Genomic DNA, 21,729 nt, shown 5'->3' with positions numbered 1-21,729 from the left:
GGAATGTATGGCCACTGGGAACCATTCATGGACAGGGGACTGTTCTCTCAGGATGGACTTCACCTGAGTAAGAAGGGAAATAGACTTCTAGGATGGAGGCTGGCACAAGTGATCAAGAGAGCTTTAAACTAGGAATCTGGGGGAGATGTCCAGGTAATCTCCACGCCAGTTATTCTCTTTGAGAGGGAAGAAAACGAAATAAGAAAGGATATTGCCGTGGGTAGGAGAATGGACATAAGGGTAGGTACATACCAATCTAATAGGTAATATTGGCGATAGAATGTCTGTGCCCAATGGAGTAAAGAATGTGAGTGAATTCAAATGGCAAAAATTAAGATGTTTGTACACTAATGCGAAGAGCTTAGGTAATAAAATGGAGGAACTAGAGCTACTGGTGCAGGAAGTGAAACCAGATATTATAGGGATAACGGAAACATGGTATAGTAGTCATAACTAGACTATGGATATTGAAGGGTATGTGCTGTTTAAGAAAGACAGAAATAAAGGCAAAGGTGGTGGAGTAGCATTGTATATCAATGATGAGGTAGACTGTAAAGAAATAAGAAGTGATGGAATGGATAAGACAGAGTCTGTCTGTGCAAAAATCACATTGGGGAAGAAAGCTACTAGAGCCTCCCTGGGATAGTGCTTGGGGTGTGCTATAGAACACCAGGATCCGATATGGATATGGATAGAGACCTCTTTAATGTTTTTAAACAAGTAAATACTAATGGGAATTGTGTGATCATCCACATATAGACTGGAGGACAAGTGCTAGTAATAATAATAGGGCTCAGATTTTCCTGGATGCGATAGCTGATGGATTCCTTCACCAAGTAGTTGCTGAACCAACAAGACAGAATGCCATTTTAGATTTGGTTTTGGTGAGCAGTGAGGACCTCATAGAAGAAATGATTATAGGGGACAATCTTGGTTCGAGCGACCATGAGCTAATTCAGTTCAAACTAAATGGAAGGATAAACAAAAATAGATCTGTGACTAGGGTTTTTGATTTCAAAAAGACTAACTTAAAAAAATTAAGGAAATTAGTTAGGGAAGTGGATTGGATTGAAAAACTTGTGAATCTAAAGGCGGAGGAGGCCTGGAATTATTTCAAGTCAAAGTTGCAGAAACTATTGGAAGCCTGCATCCCAAGAAAGGGGAAAAAATTCATAGGCAGGAGTTGTAGACCAAGCTGGATGAGCAAGCATCTCAGAGAGGTGATTAAGAAAAAGCAGAAAGCCTACAAGGAGTGGAAGATGGGAGGGATTAGCAAGGAAAGCTACCTTATTGAGGTCAGAATATGTAGGGGTAAAGTGAGAAAGGCCAAAAGCCATGTAGAGTTGGACCTTGCAAAGGGAATTAAAAACAATAGTAAAAAGTTCTATAGCCATATAAATAAGAGGAAAACATAAAGAAGAAGTGGGACCGCTTAACACTGAGGATGGAGTGGAGGTTAAAGGATAATCTAGGCATGGCCCAATATCTAAACAAATATTTTGTCTCAGTCTTTAACGAGGCTAATGGAGAGCTTAGGGATAATGGTGGGATGACAAATGGGAATGAGGATATGGAGGTAGATATTACCACGTCCGAGGCAGAAGCCAAACTCGAACAGCTTAATGGGACTAAATCGGGGGGCCCAGATAATCTTCATCCAAGAATATTAAAGGAACTGGCACATGAACTTGCAAGCCCGTTAGCAAGAATTTTTAATCAATATGTAAACTCAGGGGTTGTACCGTATGACTGGAGTTCCTATTTTTAAGAAAGGTTAAAAAAAAGCGATCCGGATAACTACAGTCCTGTTAGTTTGACATCTGTAGTATGCAAGGTCTTGGAAAAAAATTTGAAGGAGAAAGTAGTTAAGGACTTTGAGGTTAATGGTAATTGGGACAAAATACAACATGGCTTTACAAAAGGTAGATTGTCTCAAACCAACCTGATCTCCTTCTTTGAGAAGGTAACAGATTTTTTAGACAAAGGGAACACAGTAGATCTAATTTACCTCGATTTCAGTAAGGCATTTGATATGGTTCCACATGGAGAATTATTAGCTAAATTGGAAAAGATGAGGATCAGTATGAAAATTGAAAGGTGGATAAGGAACTGGTTAAAGGGGAGACTACAGCGGTGTATTCTCCTCTCAGAAGTCATCTGTTCTACCACTGGGAGAAAAGGGAGAGGAACCTGCACCTCAGAGACTTTCAAGCCACAGAGCAGGAGATTTGTCCAACCTAGCCAACAGAGAGGGGTCCGAGAGAGAGCGAGCGCGCAAGAGAGCGCAATTACATAATTGTTTGTTTTTCAGTCATGGGTCCCTAAGCAAACAGAAATGATATATTTTGTGGAAAAAAACCCTAAATTTGGCTTTTAGTTCAGAGACCTTCACTTCTATGTAATGCAATAGCCAGGAATAAATTAATAAAGTCACTTTAATAAGCTATTATAGGTTTATGTTGTGGGTTGAAGACTGCTGGCTTGAGGTGACTGGTTGCATTGACTGGCAGAAGAAAATGTTGAAACTAGGTGACAGTTTGCTCTCATTACCATGCATGGCTCTTTTTGTGACCTTCACTCACTCACTCTCTCATGGCTGTATTTCTGAAGTGTGTTCTTTTATTTATTTATTCTGTGGAATATATCATTGCTCTATAGGCTTTTTTGAATTTTCCTATCACAGTGTTCATTTCTGTGGGAGGAGTGTCATTTCTTATGCTCTGTAAGAAAGGTTTTCACTTAAAGATGTTTGTGTTTCAAACATGTTATATTCTTTAGCTATGTGTATAGCAACATCTGGGTTGTTTCCTGTGGCCAACAGTGATTGTATGCTTGTTTAACTGTGAGTCTGCCACCCTTCTTTTGAGTCCTAACATTAGCTACTTTATCCTGAGATATATTTTCTTTTCCAGTTTCCAAAATACAGGACAGTCATGAAAATGATCTGACTCTGCAATTGGAACTAGAAAGAGCCACAAATAAAGCACTAAAAAAAGGAGTACTTGTGGCACCTTAGAGACTAGCACTGAAACCCAAATCACAGCAATCTCAAAAGAGAATAAACAGCACATATCCCACACATAGGAGGTATACAAGGGAACAAAAATATACTTCACAAATAAGGAATCAGAACAGGAATCTATAGGAAAGGGCAAACTATATGCAAAAAAATGAGCAAACATAATGGGTGAAATCCCACCACAGTATGTAGCCAAATGTTTCTATTATATTCCCTGGAGAGACTACAATGTAGCCCTATAAACCAGAGTCTTCTACAGTTCTGCTTTTCACAGTGTGATACAATTTTATACAATTAAATTTTCTGTTTTGAACTAATTTTCTTAAATTGAGTTGCAGGATTATATAGTTTAAAGATCCTCAAGTGTACTCACTAGGATTGCCAACTTTGTAATATTTAAAAAACAGACACTCCAGCAGGAGTGCCGGGGACTGCTCCTGCCTGCCTCTTCCCACAAGGTCCAACCCCTGACCCACCCCTTCCCAAGGCCCTGCTCCTGCCTCTCCCCACCCACCAAGGCCCCGCCCTCTATTTGCTCCTCTTTCCCCCTCCACCATTCTGTCATTCTCTGCTTTTCCCCTCCTCTTCCTTCTGCCCAGAAGGGACTTGCCTTCAGAGCTGGGATCTGCTGCTGCCCAACACAGGTAGGAGGTGGCCCCAACTGAGTAGGGGCTGGCATAGGTAATGACCAGGCACCTCCCTGCCTCCCCCACCTGCAGTAACCGGATACTGTCAAGTCCCCTTTCTGACCGGACTTTCCGGTCGAAAACCAGACACATGTCCATCCTAGTATCTGCATTTGTTATTTTATTTGCAGAGAGAAAATATAAGGAGAGATAAATAATAAACACACACTGAGAAAACTGGGCCAGGTGATGCGGGGAGTGAAAGCACTAGTGTTTCACCTATGAAGATCCAAGTTCAAGTTCTAGGTCTGATCACAAGTGAAACTTATTTTAGGTAGTCTCATCCAAATTTGCCATCAGGGAGGTGAAAACCAGTAGTGGTAATACTCTGCGCACAGCCATCACTCCTCTAATATAAAGCTAGTACCCAGCCCTTCGTCCGTCTGCCCCATTCACCAGCACCAGAATTCCTAACTTCTCTAGTTGGGTTGGTCCTGTTCCTGGTGTGCTGGCCATTTTTAACTCTCGAAAAGGCTTGGTACTAGGTGTGAAGGATTGTAAATACTACAAAGGCTACTGAGGCATTGTAGCGGGGTGGTCACCCCGCTCCGGCCATGAAGGGGTTAAAACAGCCCTGGGAGAGGGCTGCCTGGGGGAGCCAATAGTAAAAGCAGCCCTGGAGAGGGCTTCAGCTGGGAAAAGCTAGGCTGATAGGGGGAAGCAGCCACAACTGGGGCCATGCCCCAATCGGGCCACAGCTGGCCCTGTAAGAGGGCTGAGGGCCAGGAGCTGTAAGATTCTCACTTTAGCCTGGGAGTGGGAAGCGCTAGCTGCCTGGGAGCAAGGTACATGAAGCAGAGCAGTGCTGGGCAAAAGGACAAAGGGAGCTGGGGAGCTCCAGCCTGGTAAACCCCAGGCTGCAGGCCTTGTTGGGGGCCTACAAAGGTACTGGGGCTACAGAGGTGCAGCCTGGGAATAGGCAGAGGCAGCTTATCTAACCTCCTTGCCAACGATGAGCAGTCATGACAGACTGCAGTCTGCCCCCGTGAGCGGGGGCTACATGATGACTGGCAGTAGCCACTGAGGCAAGGTGGGGATAGAGGGTTGGGGGCTCCCCTGGGAGGGAAAACGCAGAGTAAGGGGTACTGCTGGGGGTAGAACCCTGAGGTAAAGTGGCACTGGGGTCTCAGAGGGACACAGGGTCTGAGGCAGACAAGACACCGGCCAGTAGAGGGCGCTCTGGAGTTGGAAAGAGCTATTTCCCAGGACGACCAGCACTGGTGAGTCATCGCATCACTACAATTATGCAAGCATGGAAGCTAGCCAGAATACCCAGAGCACAACAAAGCACACCAGGATCAGAGTTAGGAAGTTTCTTGCAGATCTGAAGCCAGGAGGGGGGAAAAAACAACTTTTAGGTGGGTGTGAAGGTAGAAATGGTCACGGGTGAAAGATTTAAAATCTCATTCACTGATTTCCCCACATACCACTCTACCAGAGGCCTGCTTTTTCATCTTGTCCTGGGCCATGTGAATCCTGGACCAAAATGGCAGAAGTGTCTCAGGCCAGGATATAAGAACATTGACAGAGATGTCTGTGGAAGCCTTCACAAAGCATGGCCAGAATAAGCCTGGCTCAAGACAATGCTATTAGTCTCCCATTTTCATAAACAATAAAAGTCAGTCACATATACAACAAAATCTCATTGAGAAAGACAGTAAATCATAATGGGACTAAGATTTCACTGTTGCATCTGTGCTTCTGTTAATACTCAAGTATTATAAACAATAAACTACACCCAGACTTTCAATGAAAATATAGGCTATTTCTTTGTGAATGGAATGGTTCTTGTTACATTTCAGAATATAATTTTGAAGTCATTTTTTTTAAAACTCATCACCTATATTAACTGTGCTGCATAGTAAGGAACACCAGTGGTTACCAAGAACACAGCTTTTCTTGCTACAGACAGATTCAAAGTGGGAATAAAGTGCCTAGCAGCTGCTGTTATCTTAACAGTTGGAAACTGTCTCCATCAGCTGGCAAAATACAAACACAGCAGTCCAAAAGTGGTACAATGCTATCAGAAAAAGAAAGAATACGATTTTCCTAAATAACCTATTTTCATACTTTTTAATGGAAGAGATATACATAAAACACAAAAGAAACTTCAGTGGATAGGGCATATTATAGATCATTACTCATCTGTACCAAAGATTTACAGAAGTTGAATGTCTAAATTTAAACTCAGTTAACTCATCAATAGCAAAGACATCAATAACATAGGCAACACATGGAAAAAAGGGGTATTTTGTTCTACACTGGAGTGAGAAAAATTAAGACTATTCCTGCACTAAACAAATGTGTAGTGGTACTTTCTAACAACTTGTGATGTTTGGGTTGGTTATAGAGAAACTCACATCAGACCTGCACAGCATCATGGCTAGCATAAACCAAGCTCTCTAAAAAGTTTATAAATGTAGAACTGTTGGGATAGATCATGATAACGCTAATAAAGGCAATTAAGACATCATAAACTAAGGGCTATATGTTATAAAAACGCAAAAAAGAAATTTACCTGGAATAAGTTCCATAACTATATAAATAGGCTGCCTTTGAGTGCAAACTCCTATTAGCTTGACAATATTGGGATGGTCATATTGCTTGAGTATTCTGCATAGGGTGCAAAAATTTTGATTACGTTAGTATATTTCATTATGCAAGCTGATTAAAATAAATATCAGCAGAAAGTATCTTAAACCTCTAACATTATTTTAAAGCAAAATTTTCCTTGTTATATTATCCAAAATAAAAACCAGTTGCTTTCAATGCATCTAACATACCACTCTGTGGAATTACAATCATACCACTCTGATGAGAAAATTAAAAACTAGTGAATACATTAACTAGTTTACAAGTCAAGATCTACTTAAGTATTCTCACAGTGATCCCACCATTTGTACACATCATAAAACAACTATATAATTTGACATGACAAGGCAGTCATACCTCATGAGGCCCAGAATTTAACTGAAAGATCAGAACTGGGCAGTGCTGAGAGAGTTCGGTCAAAAACCTTGCAAAGCATCTGTTTGCACAGCTCAATCACCAACTCATTTTCCTGAGCATTAAATACAGTAAAAATAATTTAAACTGAAAACAAAAAATTAAGGATAATGATTCCAATTTAGGAAGCTAAAACAATAAAACTTGCATCTGCTCAAGTAAGGCTATGATGAGAATATTTACAGACAGAAGAATATGCCATGATTTATAAATGAAAAGGAGGGCTGGTGAGAATTCTAGAGAGACATCATAGCTTCTGAAAGTTTGCTGCCTACTAATTAACTTGAACCACCTCTTGTAAAAGAAAATGGAAAGCTTTAGTATGCTTGAATGCCATCTCAGTAAGGAATAATGTATTTCATTTTAATTTCAATATAAAATTATTTCTTGAGTTGCAGGCTGCTTAGCAAGTGAAGCAATTCCTTGGTAGCCAGCCAGGCTATTAGCATGAAATCAAAGCCATTTTCAAGGAATTATATAGTTCAGATATCCAGTAAGTCATTTGTATATAGCTAATGTTTTCTACCTTTCTATCTCCTTAAAACTCAGTTATTTATCTAACAATGAAACTATGTTAAACTCTAGCGTGAGGACAGCAAGATAACTTAAAACATTTTACAATATTGTGGTACACTCCCTTACCCTGAGAATTTAAAGGCCATGTACTTGTGTTCTCATGTATCAGCTCACATACTTGGGCTTAGTAGGCTTTTCACCAATGTTTTATAATATAATTGCTATTTCAACCTCATTTTTCCCCACTATCAGGAATATCCTTTGCCTGTCTGGCACAGCCCAGTTCTTCCAGAAGGCCTGTTTCTTCCCAAGAAAGATTAGTTAATGAGGTCAACATTTACATGTTTTATGACTACCACTACTACTCTAAAGTCTTGCTTGAGTCTATGATAAGGTCAGAACTTTGGGAAAAAAAGCTCTTAACTGGCTGGCAATGTTAGTTTCAGGGCTTATTTATGATTGCTGGACTGGTCACTAAAGATACCCGAAATCTTTAATTTTCAAAATTAAAATTTCAATTAAAAAAATTCAAGGTAAGCATATATCTAATTACATGTGGAGAACTCACCTGGCCTCTGATAAAAATTTTATTTTCAGTTCCTGAGGAAGATCTTCTTTACAAGTTTTTACAGCAACAGGAGTTTTATCCTTTAATGTTCCCTTATATACTTCACCAAAATTACCCTGAAATTGCAAATATATATATTCATTGTGCTGAGTAAACACATGATTTTTAAGTCTTCAGAAAAATAAGAAACAGATACCTCATATCAAAGAATTTTCATTAGGATCTATGTTTTAAAGATGCTTTTATAAAATCATACTAACTTCAAAGGAAAATTGTTTTATTTTCTTGCTCTTACTCTAACATCATCCAGTTCATAATCCATTTTTATATTTGATCATATCTAACATACAGAATCTGACAAGATATTCTACTGTAACTTTAAAATATTTTCTGAACAAACGAAATAAGTTGGTCTTCAAATCCTTTTTTTAGTCAGTGGAACTTCATTAACTTCTAAAATCTGGGTTACATGTTGAAAATATTACTTTCTTCCTTCTCTTCGATATTAACTCCACATCTCCAGATAAGAAAATGGAGAATTGTTTATTCCCTACTTTGAGATGCAGAATTTTTGTTATCTGATATGATCTTTGATGGGGCATGACATAGGCAACTGTACTGATTACAGTATAATCAACTATTGTTACAGCCAGTTCTCATCCGTGTTGTTACATTACTGTGCACAACGAGGAGTCCTTGTGGCTCCTAAGAGACTAGCAAATTTATTTGGGCATAAGCTTTCGTGGGCTAAAACCCACTTCATCAGATGCATGGAGTGAAAAATACAGTAAGCAGATTTCAGAGTAACAGCCGTGTTAGTCTGTATTCGCAAAAAGAAAAGGAGTACTTGTGGCACCTTAGAGACTAACCAATTTATTTGAGCATGAGCTTTCGTGAGCTACAGCTCACTTCATCGGATTAATTAATTAATTAATCCACTTTCACCTTAATTGAATCGGCTCGTTAGCACTGGCCCCCCACTTGGTAAGGCAACTCCCATCTTTTCATGTGCTAGAATGTATATTCTGCTTACCATATTTTTCACTCCATACATCTGATGAAGTGGGTTTTAGCCCACGAAAGCTTATGCCCAAATAAATTTGTTAGTCTCTAAGGAGCCACAAGAACTCCTCGTTTTTGCTGATACAGACTAACACGGCTACAACTCTGAAACCTATTACTATCTACATATAAATTGGACAGGGAGGCCAAAGGCTCTCCATATACAGGAAGGTTTTCCTCTCCCATTTTCAAAATTTTACGCTTTACACAAAGGTGAGGTTTGAGGCCCCACATTTTGCCAATAAGTGGATTTTAAAAGTAACTTGTTCTATATTCAGATTTCTGAGATGCCAAGCAAGAGCTTTTCAGTGAAAGACATATTTTTTAAATTGGCCTTTACAGCAGGATAATATGGAATAATTAGGCAGGAGAGTAGAATGAAGACAACTAAAAAGTAATTTAAGCTTACCATAAAGTTGCTGATTATCTAAACAATAACTATGATTGAGATATGGGAACTAATTAGTTCAAGACCGAAGGCGCAGCAAATCAAAAGAAACTATTGCAGGTCCAAGGGTGCTCTCAGTTTCTGCCTTTTCACTACTTAGGCTTAAGAAACTAGGAAAGATTATACTCATGCAAAGGAGCAGACCATGCACAGGAGCACAAAACTGAAGGGCATATTTCCTTTATCTGTGCTTGTTGGTTTTCTTTTTTTCTTCCCCCCCTGTAAGAACAGATATGGCTAAATCTTAAAGCTATCCCTGGTTTATCTCTACACAGATCTCTTTCCTTATGTATGCCTCTGTTTGGAGTTTTGTGACTTCAGTAAGCATAGCCAGAATTTGCAGGAAGTGGTTTCCTTGTTTTTCTGAGTAAATAAGGTTTTTTTTAAATAATCACCACACATATATGTACATGAGCACACATACTAATGTGAAAAGCAAAAAAAAAGGGGGGGGAAGAGATACAAACGGTAAGGAGAAAGAGATAAAACTCAGGCGGATGATAGCAATGCTGTTATAGTTACAAGGTACTTCTATTCTAAATCCCTATTTATAAACACAACTTTGAAAAATCATCTTACATGAAAAACACCAAGATATAAAACAATTTTTAAAAAATATTTAAGTCTGTACTTATATAATATTCCCTTCATAAAACTGAACTGTAGAATTATTACTTCCTCTACTATCTCAAGCCTCTGTTAATTTGTCTAAACTAAGATAAAAGGTATATTTCTAAAACTTGTGGGTGAAAACATTTTCAATCTTTTTAAAACCCTAATTGTATTTGAACATGTTAGCTGAGGTGAACCAGAGTTCACTACATAAAGTACACCTATAACCCTAGTTTAGACAAGCCCGATGTCATGGTGATCTTCTTTGGGCAAGAAAGTGCTAGCTGGAAATCCCTTTCAAGTCGGTTAGTATCACCATTACATTACTGCCGGGGGAATAAAAAAAAAAAAAAGCATGCAGAGACACAAAGTTCTCTATGAGCCAAGCCTGCTACTTGTACAGTGCTTCCTAGTAGTGTCAGCCCAGGGAATGAGATAGTAAATATTGATCTCATCACCATAAGACTATTAAGCTGGTCCATAAAAACGTTTAAAGAAAGTCTTTCACACTGGAGAAAATTTGGAGAAGAGAACAGATTCAAGAAACAACCAATTTTCAGAGCAACTTCACTGCAGGAGCAAGCAAGAGAAGCTGATGGGCTGGGAGCAAACTCTTTTAAAAAAAAAAACGGCTTGCAAAATGGTACGGAACAGTATGAAAACCTCATGTCAGAGAACTAGCTCAATTAAAAATATATATGATAGTTTTCTACAGTCAGAAGTCTTCCTTTTGGACTGTCTTCTACCCTAGATCTTTGTGCAGAAATCCCAATGGTATCAGTGGTGGTTCTACATGCAAAATGAGGGTAGATTATGGCTTATTAAGTATTCTAAAATTCTCTTATGCCATTAATAATAGCAATGAGAAGTTCCAAGGGGTGCCCATGCTGGGAAAACTGTGGAGCATTCACAGAAACCGGGTGCTTTTAACCATAAAACATTACTAAAATCACTTTGCAGCTCCTTCTTTGCTTAAATGATGGTGTTTTAGGAACTTTTTGACAGAAAATGCTCTTAAGTCATTTATTTAGATATTTTAAGTTAAGTACTTTTATTTTTTTATTATTCATAATGTTCCCTCTGAAGTTTGAAATTCATTTTTAATTTCCCTTCAAGTTTGTATTTACAGCTCCAATCAGGATTGCTAATTTAAATAAAGAGGCAAAACTAGAAACAGACCTGTGGCTATTGAAAATACATTTTTCTTCTAGGAGATAAAGAAAAATGGTTTCTTTGTAACCCTTCTTGCATAGATAGTGGTTCTCACAGAATGTAGGCTACACACGGCATTGCTTTTATGGAACAAACAGAAACTGCAGCAATTTTTTTTAATTACCTGGCACTGCAAAGACGACTATTAACAAAATTAAATATACATGGGTCAAGGTAATGTAGATATATTTCAAACCTAAAATACTTGACAATACACTTTGTAATTTCACAGTTTTATAAAGCTGTGTTTATTATATGGTTGAGCTTGCTAGTTCTTTAAACAGGGTTTCTTTTCTCCTCTCAGCCATTAGTAAGTAGCTTATACTTGGAAATCCAAACTTCAGATAGGACATCTTTGAACCACAGTATTACTCTCACTCAGCAAGGGCTGCAGATGCTCCTATGTTTTGAAAAAGAAAATGGAGAATAATGATAGTTCATTGTACTCTATCCTGGTTAATTTTATTTTATTCCTTGTGAAGGGAGACCGCAGGTAAGTTAATATAAGCAATCTCCATTCATTCTGGGGCAGACACTGCTCGCCCATTTATTCTCAACCTGTTCTTCAATCTGGTGACCGCTATTTAGAAACTTTTAATAGAGCTAGAGGTGGTGGGATGGAATGTGAGTTATCTATATGACTTGGCTGGTGTCTTCTGAAGTACTGCTAGTACTGCTCCATGCAGCTGGAAACAGAAAAGTATGAATAGTGTAGCAATCAGCATCTTCCTCCCTCTTTTAATTCGGAGTAATCACAGCACATTTTTAAAGTGCCTTGCCAAGGCAAGATATATTTACAGATTCATAGATTTTAAGGCAAAAGGGACTATTAAATCTTTTACTCTGACCTCCTATATAAGTAGGGACCTACCAAATTCATGGTCCATTTTGGTCAATTTCACGGTCATAGGATTTTAAAAATTTAGCTATTTAAATCTGAAATTTCATGGTATTGTAACTGCAGGGGTCCTAACCCAAAAAGGTGTTGGCGGGATGTGTCACGAGGTTATTGTGGGAGGTGTTGCGGTACTGCTACCCTTACTTCTGCACTGCGGCTTGCAGCAGCGCTTCCTTCAGAGCTGGGCAGCTGGAGAGCCTTGGTTGCTGGCTTGAAGCTCAGCTCTGAAGGTAGAGCCGCCGCTAGCAGCAGCTCAGAAGTAAGGATGGCATGGTATGGGATTGCCACTCTTCTGCACTGCTGCCTGCAGAGCTGGGCCCTCAGTAAGCAGTCACCACTGTTTGGCCGCCCAGCTCTGAAGGTAGCAGCACAGAAGTAAGGGTGGCATGCTATGGGTATGGTATTGCCACCCTTACTTCTGCGCTGCTGCCTGCAGAGCTGGGCCCTCAGTAAGCAGTCACCACTGTTTGGCCGCCCAGCTCTGAAGGTAGCAGCACAGAAGTAAGGGTGGCATGCTATGTGTATGGTATTGCCACCCTTACTTCTGCGCTGCTGCTGGTTTGCTGCCTTCAGAGCTGGGCACCCAGCCAACAGCCGCCGTTCTCTGGCCACACAGCTCTGAAGGCAGTGCAGAAGTAAGGGTGCCAATACCGTGAGCCCCCTAAAATAACCTTGCAAACCCCCCACCCTGCAACTCTCACTTGGGTCAGGACCCCTAATTTGAGAAATGCTGGTCGCCCCCATGAAAGCTGCATAGTATAGGGTAAAAGCACACAAAAGACCAGATTTCATGGTCCGTGACGCATTTTTCATGGCCGTGCATTTGATAGGACCCTATGTATAACACATACCATGGAATCTCATCCAGATACTTCTGTAATGAGCCCAATAATTTGCGTTTGACAAAAACATACCTTCCAGGAAGGCCTCCAGTCCTGATCTGAAGACTTCAAGAGAAGGAGAATCCACCACTTTCCATGGTAGTTTGTTTCAATGTCTAATCACCCTCACTATTAAAAATTTGAGCCCTTATTACTCAGTATTTTCTCCCCATGAAGCTACTTATAACCATACTCAAATCATTCTTGAACTTCGTTTTGATAAACAAAACAGACTGAGTTCTTTAAGAGCTTGTCCACACGAACCCTTAGTTCGTGGCAAGCTGGGGTGTAAATCTATCCTATCTGTTGAGCATCAAGTGTCCATGTGGACTCCGCTGCCATGCAGTAAAATTTCCCTAGTATGCTTTAATCTACTTGTTTCAGAGTAACAGCCATGTTAGTCTGTATTCGCAAAAAGAAAAGGAGTACTTGTGGCACCTTAGAGACTAACCAATTTATTTGAGCATAAGCTTTCATGAGCTACAGCTCACTTCATCGGATGTATACTGTGGAAAGTACAGAAGATCTTTTTATACACATAAACCATGAAAAAAATGGGTGTTTACCACTACAAAAGGTTTTCTCTCCCCCCACCCGAATCTCCTGCTGGTAATAGCTTCTCTAAAGTGATCACTCTCCTTACAATGTGTATGATAATCAAGGTGGGCCATCTCCAGCACAAATCCAGGGTTTAACAAGAACGTCTGGGGGGGGGGGAGGTGTGTAGGAAAAAACAAGGGGAAATAGGTTACCTTGCATAATGACTTAGCCACTCCCAGTCTCTATTCAAGCCTGAGTTAATAGTATCCAATTTGCAAATGAATTCCAATTCAACAGTTTCTCGTTGGAGTCTGGTTTTGAAGTTTTTCTGTTGTAATATCACAACTTTCATGTTTGTAATTGCGTGACTAGAAAGACTGAAGTGTTCTCCGACTGGTTTATGAATGTTATAATTCTTGACATCTGATTTGTGTCCATTTATTCTTTTACGTACAGACTGTCCAGTTTGAACAACGTACATGGCATAGGGGCATTGCTGGCACATGATGGCATATATCACATTGGTGGATGTGCAGGTGAACAAGCCTCTGACAGTGTGGCTGATGTTATTAGGCCCTGTGATGGTGTCCACTGAATAGATATGTGGGCACAGTTGGCAAGGGGCTTTGTTGCAAGGATAGGTTCCTGGGTTAGTGGTTCTGTTGTGTGGTATGTGGTTGCTGGTGAGTATTTGCTTCAGGTTGGGGGGCTGTCTGTAGGCAAGGACTGGCCTGTCTCCCAAGATTTGTGAGAGTGTTGGGTCATCCTTCAGGATAGGTTGTAGATCCTTAATAATGCGTTGGAGGGGTTTTAGTTGGGGGCTGAAGGTGACGGCTAGTGGCGTTCTGTTATTTTCTTTGTTAGGCCTGTCCTGTAGTAGGTGACTTCTGGGAACTCTTCTGGCTCTATCAATCTGTTTCTTCACTTCCACAGGTGGGTATTGTAGTTGTAAGAATGCTTGATAGAGATCTTGTAGGTGTTTGTCTCTGCCTGAGGGGTTGGAGCAAATGCGGTTGTATCGCAGAGCTTGGCTGTAGACGATGGATCGTGTGGGGTGGCCAGGGTGAAAGCTGGAGGCATGTAGGTAGGAATAGCGGTCAGTAGGTTTCCGGTATAGGGTGGTGTTTATGTGACCATTGTTTATTAGCACTGTAGTGTCCAGGAAGTGGATCTCTTGTGTGGACTGGACCAGGCTGAGGTTGATGGTGGGATGGAAATTGTTGAAATCATGCTTGAATACCTCAAGGGCTTCTTTTCTATGGGTCCAGATGATGAAGATGTCATCAATATAGCGCAAGTAGAGTAGGGGCGTTAGGGGACGAGAGCTGAGGAAGCGTTGTTCTAAGTCAGCCACAAAAATGTTGGCATACTGTGGGGCCATGAGGGTACCCATAGCAGTGCCGCTTATTTGAAGGTATACGTTGTCCCCAAATGTAAAATAGTTATGGGTAAGGACAAAGTCACAAAGTTCAGCCACCAGGTCAGCCGTGAGATTATCGGGGATAGTGTTCTTGACGGCTTGTAGTCCATCTTTGTGTGGAATGTTGATATAGAGAGCTTCTACATCCACTCCTATTTCAAAGCGTGCAGCAGGCTAGTGCAAAATAGAGTTACACCCTAGCTTCCCCCCAAACTAAGCATTGGTGTAGACATAGTTTCCTGCACACATAATTTTTGTGTCTTTTTTCAGGACCTCCATATGTCTAACATCCTTTTAAAAATGTGGACATCAGTAAAGGAGGCAATATTTCAGTAGTGGTCTCACTAATGCTGTATATGGGGGGAAGTCACCTCCCTACTCCTATTTACTACTCCCCTGTTTATACATCCAAGGATTGCATTAGCCTTTTTTGCCACAGCATCACTCTGGAAGTTCATGTTCCAGCATTTGTGTGCTATGATCCCTAAATCCTTTTTAAAGTCACTACTTTACAGGATACAGCCCCCCGTTCCGTAGGAGTGGCCTGAATTTTGTTCCTAGATGCATAACCTCACAGTTAACTGTATTAAAATACATTTTGTTTGAATGGGCCCATCTTATCAAGCGATCCAAAACACTTTGTATTACTGCCCAGTCCTCATTATTTACCATTTCTCTAATCTTCGTGTCATCTGCAAATTTTATCAGCAATGATTTTATAATTACTTGATAAAAATGTTAAACATGGGGCCCAGAACAGATACCTGCAGAACCCCATTGGAAACACTTGCATTCAACAATGTCACACTGACAGCTGATTTTTTGAGATCTGCTTGTTAGCCCATTCTTAATGCATTTAACATATGATGTATTGATATTGTCTAGTACTCATTTTTAAATGAGAAAGTCATGTGGTACTGAGTCAAATGCCTTATAAAAGTCTAAGTACATAACATCTGCGTAACCTTTATCAAACAAACATGAAATCATATTAAAAAAATCACGTTTGTTTGACAAGACCTATTCTTCCATAAAACCATGTTAATTAGCATTAAGTATAATCCAGCCCTTTAATTCTTTATTGATTGAATCCTGTATCAGCTTTTATGTTATTTTGCCTAGGACTGATGGTAGGCTAACTGGTCTATAATTAGCTGTGTCATTCATTCAGCTTGACCTTTTTGAATATTGGCATGAATTAGTCTTTTTCCATTCTTCTGCAATTTCCTCAGTATTCCAAGATTTATTAAAAAACAACATCAGGGGATCAAGGACATTTTATGCCAACTCTTTTACAATTCTTGGGTGTAAGTTAACTGGGCCTGCTGATTTATCCCTACTAGGTACTGTTTCAAATCCTTCTTAATTAGTAATTGACTGGAAAGTAGTTCACCATCTTCATGTGATATGAGTACATCATCCTACTCCTTTCCAAATATAGAAATGAAATACTTATTGAACGTTTCTGCCTTTTCGGCTTGTCATTACTCCTGAATCAGTTTTTACATAACAGCAACATACATGCATAATTGAGGCAATTTTCTTTCACAAGAAGTAATTCTTCAGTTATAGGATGTTCTGTAAATTTTTCTGTCAAACCATATCTTGATATAATCATAACTTATTTTACCATGCACATAACTTATTTTACTTAATATTGAAATGTATAACTTTTATTCAATGACTCATTGTGTCTGTCTTGCTCACCTAGGGGTAATTAATGTTTATTTTTGTGAGAAGGCCTTGATTGATGCCAGAAATGTGTCTCTTTTCCAGCATGCTGCTTTTCCATTTTCTTCAGTAGAACTGGCATTATAATTGTGTGGCATTTTTAGTGGACATAATTCTCTGTTTATCTAGTGGCAGTTTGTGTTTTTGTTTCCTTAATCTGTCAAAGAGATTTTATCCTGTGCAGCAGAATGCTTTGACAGAATTTTCCCCTCCTGTTCTTTGAATGGTTCGTCAATTCTTACAGTATAAGAAACATACACATTTTACGCTAAGCCAACTGTCTTTATGTGTTTCTTTTGATTTAAAGCATTTTTCAGGTTTTGTGGCATAGTCTAGAGCATTAGAGGCAGCCTAGTATAGTGGATTAAACACAAGTTTGAGAGCTAGGAATTCTTGAACATTAATTTCAGTACTTGTACTAACTCACGATGGGGTTTGGCATCAGTTTCACCAAATGTAAAGTGGGCCATAGGACTAGTTACTTACCGAATTTATAGAAGTGTTCTAAAGGTTTATGTTCGTAAAAGACTTTGACAATGTAAACTGCTATGTAAGTGCTAAGTATTATTTTGACTAATGCAGCAATTGTTGTGATGTTACCTACACGACTATTTTACTTGCCTTCTAATACTGAGCAGGTCATACAAAGTCAGTTCAGTCCACATAAACCATCTGATTTTTATCAGCTCACTAATTTATGTAAGCACCTTTACTACTTTGCAGAAACATTCCTCATTGCTTGTATTTATACAACACATAAAATTAGATTGTTAAAATCAGTATGTATATGTAAATATATGAAATATGCAAGCTGCTCTTAAAACACTTATACCAATCAACAAAAGACAGAGAACATTTATTATTTACTTGTAAACGTGGTGTACTTTTATGTATGCTGAAATTCAGTGCTATTTGCAATGCATTAAACTATATGAATTACTAAAGAAATTTTGTTTACTAGAAAAATAAGAGCTCCAAAAATAAGAAACTACAGACTTCACAGTCAATATATACTTGGAACTCATAGGCTAAGGAATTTTTTTTTCATTTAGTTCTGTTGATTACTTACTTTGCCCAGTAATTCTCCCAGTGTGACATCTTCATGATTGAGAACCCATTTCTTATCCTACAGCAAGGAAAAAACCAGTTGCTTAGTCCACACAATAGTATATTTCTTATAAGACGTATTTGAGCTAGTAGAAATAGACCTAAAGGAATATTTCATTCAGACCATTCAATCAACAGCATGCCAAGACATAACCTCAAGAGGCTATAAAGCAGATTTAAGAAATGTTGCTGCATAATAGAATATTAAAATCTACATTATAGCAAATTTCTATCAGAAAATTAAGCCTTCAGCATGATACCATACATGTAAATAGAGCACAACAGGCACTATTTTCATAAAACTCAGGATCTGATATCTACTATTGCTGATTTTAAAAATGACTTTAGTCAAAGTAAGGAGATAAGGATAAGGAGACTTCCTTTTGCAATACAAAAAAAAATCCCAATAAACCTAATTCTGACTTGATCCAACAAAATGGTTTCCCTTCCAGTACGTTGTAAAAAGAGCCAGTTTTTCTACAGATGAACTGGCCATGTGTTAGCATTTATTAAACCTACTGTGTGCAGTTTCACATATTTCTCAAGTAATATCCCGTAGTATAATAAAAAAAAAAAAACAATCATCAATTATAGTGTCAGTACAGTACTGAAGACCAGTCATGCAAACATTCTATTACAAAACAGCATATGCATTAAATGGCTGCAAAAGCTGCTGACCGCACTGGGACACATTTGGATTGGTACAAACATGTTTTGCTGAAACATTTCCAGAGCTGTATTTTAATACTAATAGATATGGTCACGTAGAGGAATTATTTATTTCTGTTTATTTCTTTAGATTCTTCCAGCATATGATACTCTAGGCACCATACAAATACCATCAACAACAATATCTTATATGAAAATTTATCATCATCACATTTACACCATGGATCTGTCCATTACTAATGAAACAAACCCAAATCTAAACCAGTCTGTTGCCATCCCATTAATCCATTTTCTCCCTGAATCTCAGAGTAAAAGGTGGGTTTTGTAGCATGCCTGGTAAAATAGCAAATCTAGCCTTAATGCACCAACTGAAAGCAAATTCCAAAGTCAAGGACCCCCTTACCTATTTCCTCCCTCAAATAGAGAGGTCAAATTTGAGCAGCAGCACTAATCACAGTTGCAACAGAGAAAGTAAGGTGGTCTTTCAGGTAAGCAAATCTCAAAATCTTCAGGGTTGCAAACATATTGACAACCAGTGCAGACTACAGATTAGTGGTATAATGTGCTAATTTTTTGTATTGCACTCCTTAATAATCAAGTGGCTGCACTGAGCATTAACTTCAGTTTTATAATGGTCATACTGTGTAATCCATGTAGAACAGTCTAATCTAGAGGTGACAGCAACATCAATAACTGACCAGAATTAAACTGAATTGATTTAAATTCTTTCAGATTCTCTTTTTTCTGATATTTAGTGTTGATTTAAAGGCTCCTTTGTGCCACCAAGGTTAACCTAAAATTAAGAGCTTCAATGAATTGTAAATTCACCTTTAGTTGGTCATGGATTAATTGAGAACAAGTTCCGCTTTCTAAGAAGTTCTTTTTTTAAAAACAAGTTTACTCCCAGCCAAAATCCAAAACCTGATCTGATTTTGCTAAATTCAAAAATGTATACTGGCTGTATTACAATTTACAATCAATTTAGTGGACTTATTTAGCATTTCAAAGTGAATACTTTTTTTCACTTTTCTTAAATTAGATATATTTTTAAACCTGAACCTCTACATTTTCTCATCTGGACAGAGGGAAAAAATAGGAAGCTTTTCTTTTATCAAATGGATTGAGGGGGATAGTTAAAAATATTATTTCTCAATCTGCTGCAGACTTTCCCACCCTTTCTTTTGACTGTACTGTCCCCTTTGCTTCCATAAGTGGGGGGATGGGGCGGGGCGCGAGGGTAGGAGCCTGTAGCAGAGTAAATACAACCACTATTTTGCAGTCTGTTAAAGGCAAAAAGATATTAAAATAATTTTTATGGCTGAGACACAAACTAAGAAAAGAGAAGACATTTTAACACTTTCATTTGTATGTTACAACACAGACTGTTTTACTATGTTCTTGTACCTAACAGAGTGCTTTGCTTTTGTCGGTTTGCTTCATGTGCTTGACAACATTTAAGATCATCCTGAACATATTCTGTCTGTTTTCATTTCTCTCTTTTAATTTTGCAGCTGAGGTTTGTTTGTTTTTTTAAAGTGATGGAGTATGTGAAAAATATTCAATTTTAGATTCTTTTGGACCGATCTGATTCCTAAAGAATTATCAGATTTGTTCTAATCAGATAGTAAAATCTCTTCTGTATTGATCAGTGATTGGGACATCATTTGGGGACCCCCATTAGAGAAAGGTCGGGCTAGAAGGGACCTTGGGAGGTCAGTCTAGTCTCCCCACCCTCCACGAAGGCAGGACCAAGTATACCTTGACCATCCCTGACCGGTGTTTGTCTAACCTGTGCTTAAAAACCTACAATGACGGGAATTTCACAACCTCCCTTAGAAGTCTATTTCATATCTTAACTACCCTTAAAGTTAGAAAGATTTTCCTAGTATTGAACCTAAACTTCTCTGACTGCAGATTAAGCACATTATTTCTTGTCCTACCTTCAATGGACATGCAGAACAACTGATTACTGACCTCTCTGTAACAGCCCTCAAAGTATTTGAAGACTTATAAGGTCCCCCGTCAGTCTTCTTTTCTCAAGACTAAACATGCCCACTTTTTTTTTTTTTTTAAAAAAAACAAACCCTTTCCTCATAGGTCAGGGTTTCTAAACCTTTTATCATTTTTGGTGCTCTCCCCTGTCCACATCTTCTTTGAAACATGGTACCCAAAACCGGGACACAATACTCCAGCTGAGACCTCAATAGAGTGGGACAATTACCTCCTGTGTCTTAGGGTACATCTACACTTCCAATAGCGAGTAGAGTACAGACACTGCATGCCCAGCTAGCATAGGTATACATAGCAGTATGGATGATGAGGCACTGCTTAGGCAAGCAATGTACAGACATGTCAGAACTGTAGATTATATACCCTACACAGCTCTCTATATACCCCAAAAGTGCCACCCACATCTACACTGCTATTTTAAGCAGTTTAATATTTCACTGCCGGAGCCTGTCCCTACTGCTGAGAAATGCTCTGGCAGCAAAAAAAGGCTCTGGCAGGAAAGAGGCAGTGGGGAAAAGGCTCTGACAAGGAGGAGGCATCAGGAAAAGGAACAGCCAAAGCCTTTCCCTGCTGTGTGCCTTGTGCCAAAGCCTTTCACTGCCACGTGTAGCTACACACTCCAGCATGGATGCAGCCTGCCTTTCACTGCCACATGTTGTTACGTGAACCCTACATGTTGCTGTAAACGTAGACACAGCCTTATATAGGGCACTCCTGTTAATATACCCCAGAATATTAGCTTTTTAACAACTGCATCAAACTGATGACTCTCAATTTGTGATCTACAATAGCCCCTAGATCATTTTCAATACTACTGCTTAGCCAGTTATTCTCCATTTTGTAAATGGGCATTTGATTTTTTTCTTCCCAAGAGTAATACTTTGCACTTGTCTTTACTGAATTTCATCTTGTTGATTTCAGATCAATTCTTCAATTTGCCACGGTCATTTTAAATTCCAATTCTGTCCTGAGAATGTCATGGGGGACTGTATCAAAAGCCTTACTAAAAATCAAGATATATCATGTCTACAGCTTCCCCACTATCCACTTGGCCAGTAACCCTGTTAAAGAAGGAAATTAGGTTGGTTTGGCATAATTTGTTCTTGACAAATCCATGCTGGCTCTTCTTAATAACTCTTATCCTCTAGGTGCTGACAAACTGATTGCTTAATAATTTGTTCCAGTATTTTCCAGATATCGAAGTTAGGCTGACTGGTCCAAAATTCCCCCCTTTGTTCTCATCATTTTATTGTGCGACCACTTCTTAAAAGGTAGAGATGTCCTTATGGACTAGCTCCCCTCCAGTATCCTTGTGTTTGGTTCTTAAAATGTTTCATCTGTGGA

At 39.0% G+C, this 21,729-nt stretch overlaps 1 protein-coding gene across 17 annotated transcripts in view; it reads right to left on the bottom strand.

Annotated features, from left to right (window-relative positions):
• FER (FER tyrosine kinase) overlaps positions 1-21,729 on the bottom strand; it is a 432,887-nt gene that overhangs the window by 152,367 nt on the left and 258,791 nt on the right. For 14 of the 17 annotated variants that reach the window (XM_073344641.2, XM_078852828.1, XM_073344644.2 and 11 more), the window contains 3 exons: positions 17,669-17,725; positions 7,796-7,911; positions 6,224-6,318 (listed from right to left, as the gene is read on the bottom strand). The exons of 1 other annotated variant lie outside the window; for it this stretch is intronic. In XM_073344641.2, coding sequence (XP_073200742.1) covers positions 6,224-6,318; positions 7,796-7,911; positions 17,669-17,725 — 268 coding nt within the window. Of the gene's footprint in view, positions 1-6,223; positions 6,319-7,795; positions 7,912-17,668; positions 17,726-21,729 lie in introns of those variants that run through there. 2 more of the 17 variants (XM_078852827.1, XR_013635792.1) reach the window with 2 other exon arrangements.

The sequence above is a fragment of the Lepidochelys kempii genome, chromosome 5, assembly GCF_965140285.1.
Source record: "Lepidochelys kempii isolate rLepKem1 chromosome 5, rLepKem1.hap1, whole genome shotgun sequence".
Taxonomy (NCBI): Eukaryota; Metazoa; Chordata; order Testudines; family Cheloniidae; genus Lepidochelys; species Lepidochelys kempii.
The sequence above is the reverse complement of the archived record's forward strand: the minus strand, read 5'-3'. Positions and strand labels throughout refer to the sequence as shown.